Source organism: Rhyacophila brunnea, unplaced genomic scaffold, assembly GCF_057557595.1.
Source record: "Rhyacophila brunnea isolate RB1 unplaced genomic scaffold, BYU_Rbru_1.0 scaffold_15, whole genome shotgun sequence".
Lineage (NCBI taxonomy): Eukaryota > Metazoa > Arthropoda > Insecta > Trichoptera > Rhyacophilidae > Rhyacophila > Rhyacophila brunnea.
The window spans coordinates 30,156,946-30,166,489 of NW_028232806.1; the positions used below are offsets into that span (position 1 = coordinate 30,156,946).

General features: G+C 37.2%; 1 protein-coding gene across 1 annotated transcript in view; it reads left to right on the forward strand.

Annotated features, from left to right (window-relative positions):
- Positions 1–8,689, forward strand: part of LOC147075226 (uncharacterized) — a 160,973-nt gene extending 152,284 nt beyond the window's left edge. Inside the window, exons 2-3 of the mRNA XM_085943324.1 lie at positions 424–5,859; positions 6,860–8,689. Of these exons, the coding sequence (XP_085799450.1) occupies positions 424–5,859; positions 6,860–7,888 (6,465 nt within the window). The 3' untranslated portion in view covers positions 7,889–8,689. The remainder of the gene's footprint in view (positions 1–423; positions 5,860–6,859) is intronic.
- Positions 8,690–9,544: the final 855 nt, after the last annotated feature.

The window sequence follows — 9,544 nt, forward strand, 5'->3', positions numbered from 1 at the left end:
CTTTATCAAAATAATAAATAATGTGTTTTTGTAAATAAAAATCATAATTACATATTTGTGTTTATCAGTTTTGTTATATATATTAATAATGTTTTAAAAATTTAAAACTTCACATTAACCGGGAAAATAAAAAAATAATCAATATTTTGTCAAATATTATAAGATTATATAATTATGTAAGGTAGAATGGAAAAAAAATTGCACGCCATTCCATTTTTGGCTATAAATTTGCTCCTGATGAAAATAAGGTTGGGAGCCTCTGTTCTAGAGTGAAGTAAGTATGTAGTAAATGATGGTGGCCATATACCTAAATTTGATAAAATGATATTTTGATGAAAAAGCTGAAAAAAGTCTCTAAAAAATGGTCATGAAACAAGACACCTTCAGCAACATTGTTTAACATTATTTTTTGTTTATTTCCAGATGTCACACTCGGCACATATCGGCTGTGCCATGTCGATACTTCAGGCGGCCTTGCTGGTCGTCTGCTTCTCCGCAGTATTCTGCGACGCCGGAGAAAGATGGTCCCGCCAACTGACAGGTGAAAGCAGCGGAGACTGGGTTCCGCTATCAGCAGGATCACTAACCAAAAGACAGGCCTCATCAAGAGTCCTAACGCAGCCCGCCCCGTTCCAGAGCAGTTTTTTCCCGGCGGAAACTTACCCGAGCGATTATTTACCTCAAGAAGCTCCGAGACAGTTATATCTGCAATCAATACCATCAATGCAATCTGGATATCAAGGAAATAGTTTGAATCAGCCGCTGGTTCAATTGGCATTGACAAACCCACAGTATAATCCTCTAGCGCAAGCTTTTGTTCCACAATCTGCCCAATATAACAATAATAATCAGCTGAAGAATACCAATTACCAAACGACACAATATCAACAGCAACAAACGTCTTTACCAGGACAGTTTATTCAACACCCATCTCAAATAAACAACCAGTATTATGGTCAGCCAGGAAGTATTAATTCCGGACTGTCACCTGTTCCGCAATCACAAAAGTTATACAGACAGCAAGACGCTCCTCGTTTCGTAGATGGATATAAATTGGAAAATGTTTCAGTTGAATATTTGGAGACAAATAACATAAAGAAGCCAGTTTCTAATGCGTATAAGACTAAACTAGAAAAGACGCAGCAAGTTGACACACCTCAAAGAATTACAGAAAGGTCATCGACCATTAAGCCGCAGTCTACGACACCGACGATTACCACTGTCGAAAAAGAAGAAGTGCAACTTCTATATGTGCCATTGGAGACATTGCAGAGTGATCAATTTAATATGAAAGAGTTTTTGAAGAATTCGCAAAAGCAAGAAGCTCTTCGAGATTCGATCGGATCACCGGGTCAAATTAATAATCAGCTGTATGCTCCCACGACACCTAGTTATACTCAAAGACAGCAAACGCAGTTGCACAACATTCAACAGGATTTAATTCAGCAAGCGTTCAATACTCAAACATTGCAAGCTAAATTCAAACAGAATCCGTACGACAACCGACAATCTAAATACCAACAGGTTACATCCTCTGCACCTTTCAGTCAGACTGTATTCCCAGCACCTGTTATTACGACGCCGAAATCCAAAAAGCTTAAAGCTCATCAGCCTCCTCTGGCTGTTTACATGGCTTACAGAGGACAAGGAAAAGCAAAGTTGACTGATGTTTTGGGTGTACTAAAAGAAGCTAAAACCGTATCAGTTCTCGACAGCTTCAGTCCTAATTCACCAAAGGTGTTCATTGGTCCGTCGACTTTGAGAATTCCCGAAAACTATGTTAAATTTGAACTACCTTACTTGTCAAGCATAGATGGTAACAGAATTCAACGCAAAGTAGATCAATTGCCATTCTTTGTGGCGCCTCTGAGCTACAAAGCTCCGGAAGGTTTTGCTAAAATTCCATTCCCGGCACCTCACGTCGGTTCTGTCATTATAAATCCGTTTATGAGAGATCCTTTCGATCAACCTAGACTCGCTCAACTGTCAGATCCGCTGCCTAATTCATTCGCATTTAACAATTTCCAACATAATCCTTCAACGGAATCATTCAGATCTACTTTGAGTGAGACATCACCTCCGAAACAAAACACTTTCAACTATTTCCCGTCAGCCACACCAAATCCGATTCATTCCTCGCAAAGTACTCTGCCAGCTTTTCAATCCTCATTCTTACCCTTTGAACCGTTCCGAGCACTCCAATCCAATAGAAACCAAGAAGCCAATATAATAAGCTCGTCACGCGCGCCATTGGCTTCATATTTCTCGACTCCAGCTTCTAAGCCGACGGTCAGCTACTTCAGCTTCCCTGGACCGGATTATACTACCATTCCTACAACATCAAAGAAGCCGTCTACCTCATTCAATTATGATCGTGGACACTACATCACTAATGCAGCCATAGATTCTACATCTCTTAAAACTAAAAGTCCAGTCAAGGAAACTTATACTCAAAAGGTTCAGACCACACCGATTCCTCAGACTACACCCAAGTTCCAAACGCATAATCCATTCTCAATCAATCAAGCGTTCACATTTAAGAATCCTTACGAGCCTGTTGGCCTGAAGAGTAGCATCAGAGCAAATGAAATAAGAGAATATAATACAGAGAGACCTGCTCAAAATAGCAATCAACAAGGTTTTAATACATACACCCAGCGACCCCAGCAGTATTCAGAAATTCAAAATACTCAAAGACCCCAGCAATACTCTGAAAACACTCAAAGGCCTCAGCAATACTCTGAAAACACTCAAAGGCCTCAGCAGTACTCTGAAAACACTCAAAGGCCTCAACAATACACTGAAAACACTCAAAGGCCTCAACAATACACTGAAAACACTCAAAGGCCTCAGCAATACACTGAAAACACTCAAAGGCCTCAGCAATACACTGAAAAAACTCAAAGACCCCAGCAATACTCTGAAAATACTCAAAGACCTCAACAATACTCAGAGATCCAAAACACCCAGAGGCCTCAAATATACTCAGAATACCAAAACACTCAAAGACCTCAATTTGGAGAAACACAGAACACTCAAAAGCCTCAACATTTATCAGAAGTACAAAATACACCAAGGCCGGCTGCGATAGAAACTGTGCAATATACAAATGATTACTCACCGAGACCATTCTTCAGCGAGTCAATCAAAACAACTTCAACCGAGACTGTTCCTCCTCCTCTGAGAAGCCAACCGTCGCTCACTGAAGATCTTTTCAAGAAAACTGAATACAAAGACAGCTTTTCGTCGATAGGAAATCAATACTCCAGTCCTTCAGCGGACGGTTTTGAAGAAGAAGTTGTTTATCAAACTGAAAACCCTACCACCAATGAGATTACTACATCGACAACAACCACAACGACAACGACTAGCACTACTGTTGCGCCGACAACGAAAGCAACCAGAAGGCCTATCCATTCCAGAGGAAGACCACGATATACAACTCCGAAATCAGATAATGGTGAGACTACTACAAGACAAAGTGTAACCCGACGAACACCCATCAGGGAGCGCAAGCCGAATCATTTCCGTGCTAAATTAGAAAGTTCTCGCACGAGTACAACGGAAGCCAGTGTTGAAATGCCAAGCTTCGAATCAGCCAAAAGAACAAAAGATCAAGAAAGTAGGAAACCTTTAACTAGACACCCTGCTCACCGTTACAAGGCGCAAGAAGAAGAAGCAAAGACGACTACAGAAAGTTCATCTACTAAAGCTGCGCCAACAAATAGAAATACACGAATACGGTCCAGAGGGCGTACTCATTTTAAAACTTCCGATAATCAAGATGGCGCAGAGCTTGTTCTGAAGAAGGGTAAAAAGCAAGGTGAAGGAGAAAGCCTAGCATATCAACGAGATGTTCTTCACCAAAATTATCCGGTTACATTTTCAGAAAGAATGAGTACAGTCGAAGTACAGCCATCTACTCCTATGCCGCCGAGCAGTCAAAGCGTTGATTTAACCAATGGAAAAATTAGAATTTATGAAACAACTGGTATCACTCAGAGGTCATCGTCGGAAGCGCCTTTTGCCGCTGACTATTATGAGAATCAACCAATCTTCCAAGGGGAACAAGAAAAATTCATCACGCATCCTGAACTGCATGTAGAAATCAACGGAAAAAGCAGTAGTAGCACGCCGGCAATTGAACAGTATTCAGCCTCGCAAGAGTCAACTACTGAGCATTTTATCAGTTCGACGCCAAAATATGAGAAAGTATCAGAAGAGCCTCAAGTTATTGCGGAGGAATACTTCAATGTTGAAAATTATTCCCCATCTGCCGTTGCAGAAAGAGAACAAGTCTTCGAAAATAAGAAACAAGAAGTTCAAGCCACTCCGAAACCTACTGAAGAAGAACAACCTGAAGTAGCGGTGACGGAGACACCTGTTGCTAAATTCAGAAGCAAATTGAGGTCAAGGCCAAAGTTGCTGTCGGCCGTGAATGTACAAAAGGACAATGACAACACTGAGACTCTCGCTTCTCCCAAAAAAACTGAGGAGGCAACGGAAAGCAGCTACGGCTTTACAAGAAGATCTTCATTGCAGCCGGTGACTTACCGCCCTGCATTCGACAGACGGAGAACGACAATGAGGATTGAAGAGATCGAAGCCGAACTCAAGTCGAGCAGACACCAAATGAAATACGATTCTTCACAGTCGACAACTAATAAATATCCAGTATACGTTCCAGAATCCAGTTCAGCCAATTCCAGCAACGATCTCAATGATGAAAATGACGTGACATCAACGACTAAACGAAATAATTTTGTAAGAAGGAGGCCCGTCAGACCTACTGCCGCAGCTGCGACAGTCACTAATCCTCGATCCAGGACCACTACCGAATCGACACCCGTTTCCAGTGTTACTCCTAAAAGGGTTCGAGTCCGCGGACGCATTCGCGCCAGACCGACTACAACAGAGAAAGTAGAAGTAAGCCACAATGGTCAAGAAGAGGCGTTACCGGTTGATCCGCAAGATGTTACAGATGAAAAATATAGCGCAACCCAGAGATCTTCTCTTCAAAAGTATACAACGAGAGGTCGCCAAGCCACACAAAAGTATTTTAGGAGGCCTTCTTCAGCAACAGAAAGAAGTTCACAAAGCTCCATCGAAGATGTCGATGACCAGGCTTCATATGATTCGATAAATAGACCAGAATATGTTGAATTTAAGCCGGAAGCTTTTAAGGAAGAAAATGATGAGAACAATCCGGATAATGGTAAATCAGAAAGCCAATGGTCCCCGAAACTCACATACAGTTCTTTCAAGCCTATATTTAATCCAAATCTTATCGCTGATGAAATTAAGCCGGAAGGAATGGAGTACGGCACCAAATTGCCTTCTTCTGAAATCAATACAGAAAAAACTGACATCATCACAGCTGGACTTCCTTACGACGATGTTTTGATAGCTGTCACGCCTTCCAGTAATAATTTAAACAATGAACCTTCGTCATTCTTGAATACTGAATTGCCTCCGACTCCAGAAATCGATATGAACAACCGAAACGGAAAATCTGAGGATGATATTATCACTTCCGATACCGCATCCACGTTTGAAAGTGTTCTTGAAGAAGTCATGAGAAATTTAGAGCAACAGGATGAAAATGAATATAATAATGATTATAATAAGGCAGTTGTTATGAAACACGAAGGCGGAGAGATCGGAGAAATACCTCCAGAGGCTGTTGTGGGCTCAGTATTTTCCAAAGAGTCGAGCAATCTTGAGAAAGCTTTGACAAATGTGGATACTGATATAAAGAAAGTTATCGTTTCGAGGCCCAAGAAACCTGTGCCGCAAGCTGAGAGATTTGACTTCACCCGGGCGGAAGAAAGATCATTCCAAAAATTTCCAGAAGTGAAGGTAAATATTTTTTAAACATTTACATGAAAAATTTGGCCCCTTAGAATCAAAGAAACGTATTTCATTTTTCACCAAACACAAGTAAATTTACATTCCACAGACATTAAACAAGAAAGTGTTTGCAGGATATATGTATTGACTTATCTTTTATCCATTGAATTTTTTGACAAGTTTCTTTGTCACTTAACATAACATGTCATTTAATGTCCAGTACCATCATGGGTTGATAATGTCCCCTTGAAGAGGACGAAACCGGTACAAAAATTTAATTAAAAAGTGGAATAAGTACTAAAAAAATTAATCAAATAATACAATGCAGTTCCACCATGAATTGACAGTTAACACTATAAAAGAAATCCAGTACCATACGTAACTCGAAATTGTTAAAAATTAAGATAGGACTCCAAGGGGCCGAGTTTTGACTTTTGAGAAGGAAGTTTAATTTTAGTATATTTTGAATCTCAACAAACTCATTGATGGGATGAATATTCAAAACAACAAAATTATCATATTAAGTGCAAATTACAGGGTGTTGATAGATCTTATCTTATTGGTTTTTGGGGTTCTTCCTACTTCTTTCCTCAATGATTCAGGCTTGTTGCAAAGGCCATTCTCAAGAGATAAAGGAAGAATTCACGGTGACAGCCCAAAAACCAAATAGTTACTGCAAAGATTTTATTAACTTTTTTTTTTAATTTACTGCATTTACGTTAATTTAAATTAAATATTAAGGTTGCCAGACTTTTTTTTCTCTCGACCATGTCCGATCCTAATAAGATCATATGGGCCTCCACAGAGTGGAGGTTTGTATTAACAGATTTTTTGTTTTTACGAGAAATGGATGTCAGCCACTTGCTCAAACCTATTAGGTCCATACTCTGACTCATACACAAATTGAAAAACAATTTGACAGAATTTATTGTTTATTTACTAATTAATTCTTTTCAGATATGTGTAAGTCAAACTGTTATAATGCTCTATTAAAAATAATGTTTCTCAGTTTCAGACAACATCAACCGAGCGCCAGCCGAGAAGACGCGGAGTATGGAAGAAGATAAGAGTCCGACCAGCACACAAAGACATTCTGGAAACAGCTGAATCTCAATTCTACAGGAACTCTGGTAACGACTTGATAAATAAAGAAGAAAAACAAGCACTGAGCTTTAACAAACAAGTTGAACCGGAAGAGAAGACTCCAGTACAGCAAACCTTGGAACAACCCGCATTGTCAGTGGCAGAATCTAGAGTGGAAGAGAAAGTTCAACCAGAATTAACAACTACATACTTGCCAGAAGAAGATGCAGTTACGGAAAGAATGCAGAGTCCTGGAGATATGGATTTGGGAACAGGTGCACCGGATCTGTTAGCTATTGCTGTAGATTCTTCGAATTATGAATCAACTATGCAACCGAACGAAGTTGAAACGTCACAACCCGAAGAAGAAAGTGACATAATGGAAGAACTAGATAATAAAACTGAATATTTAACGAAACCTACAGTAATTGAAGATGATAGAGATGAAGATATGTCGGAGAGTAAAACGGAAGAAGTTACTGTCTCAGGAATTAGTATGTATTCAACTGAATCTCCCATTGAAGTAAGAACAAGTGTTAGCGAAGAGAAACATTCAAAGAATTACACTCAGACATCTGTTGTCACAGAAATCTCCAGAAATGAACATGTAATCACAACAGATGTTCCTGAAATAGATATATCTACAGATAAGCCAGAGGAAGTTAAATTAGATTTACAAAAATTAAATGACAGCAGTAAAAATGGAAAGAAAGTCAGTAGTCACAATAAAAAACAAGATTCAATCGATGACAGTGAGTCAGATAAAACAGTCCAAAAAGACACAAAAGCCCAACCAGTTGAAAACGTAATGTTAGGATTTAATATGTTTGACCCTAAATCAATTATAAGTACTTCCGTTTCATCAGAAATCTCACAAGAGACGGAGATATGTTATAGAGGGCGTTGTATCAAAACGAAGAAGCAGGATCAGAAAAAAGTCGAAAACGTACCATGATACTTGATATCTTCCACGCTAATGTATTTAGTTTAAAAAATCAAGTGCCTGATATGTGTAACTCTAGAAACTTTCAATGCTGCCAATTCGCAAAATCAAATTGCCGTGTTCTCAGTTCAGTGGATGGTGTCGATGTCAATTTTCAAATTAATCGTCGAAATAAGCATAATTGAGATTCAGATACTCTGACACTAAGTTTATGGTTAAAATAAATTAATTCTAGTGATAGTGTATATCTAAAATCTCAATATTATTACAAGATAATAAAGTTAATGCATATTATTTCCATCTGTAACATTGGTTATATCAATGAATTGTTATTTTTAAATATGTTATAGAATTTAAAATAGGTTTTCACAATTTAAAAATTTAAAACATGATGTCATTTGAATTTGTCTTCTTCTCACTTATGCTTATTTTTTGTTATGTTAAGACGATTTGTAAAATAACATGACTGTGTGAAATACAATTGTATTTACCTTTAAAATAATTTATTTATCATTCTAAATAATTTCTATCTAAGCCTTTGACTTATTATTTATGAAATTCTATATTACAAAAATAAACTTAAAATGCTTTAGTTTCCCTGTTTATTAAAATAATACATAGAGAATTACAGGGTCAATGTATTACAATCTACAATAATATGTATCATTAATTTTGTATTTCAATTTAAATGTTTATGTTAATAACAATGTCAAAACATTTACGTTAATTACATACATATTTAATAAATACAATATGTTCTATTCCAATAAAATTGTAATGGGGCTGGTAAAAATACACAATACATAATAATATGTAGCTATTTTTTATCTTTCATTGAATATTGAAAAAACCATTGAAAACAATATTATAATTACCTTTTAAAATTAAATATATAAATGCTATAATCTACAATATTGACACATTTCCAATATCTCAGGAGATGATTATAATAATTTAATTATTATTGAAGTACTGATGTTTCTATACCCATAATTAATTTCATTTTAAGCGTTTTTTCCATCAAAACAAACCTGTATAGTGTAGATATTAAGAAATACTGTGAATTGAGGTATTTTCCACGGAATTCAGAGAACACTGATATCCGACACATCTGTTCTTGTAATTATTTTAAGTTATTTAATGCTTATGTAATTTATTTTTATACTTTTAATGTTAAATGTATTTTTAATTAATTATTAATAAATCTAAAATATCTTGTTTAACAATTTATAATGGTTTTATTCCTAATATCCATGTCAGCATAATTACTGTTTACATTTCGGTGGGCCTATTTCACCTATTGTTATCTATGAGCATATTCTACATAAAGTGGCAAGGGGTGGGCTGTTAAGATTCTACATAAATAGTGCACACTAAACTTTGTCAGTCATACTTGAGGCGTCTAATTACAAAAAGTGACAAGTCCACAATTCAATATTTTCGGGAAACAACATTTTTATGTTTCAAGCTTCAATTATTTGAATTAACATGAGATTATTTTTTTCGTTGTATTCTATGTCGAAATTAGAACCAAATGGCAATTTGTTTCAGCCGATAAACTCTTAAATGTCATAAATATAGGCAAAATAAAATTGGACGTAGCGCTATTTGTACCTCACTTTTAAATTTATTCCGCATAAGGCACATATTTCCGTGGCACTGTCACGA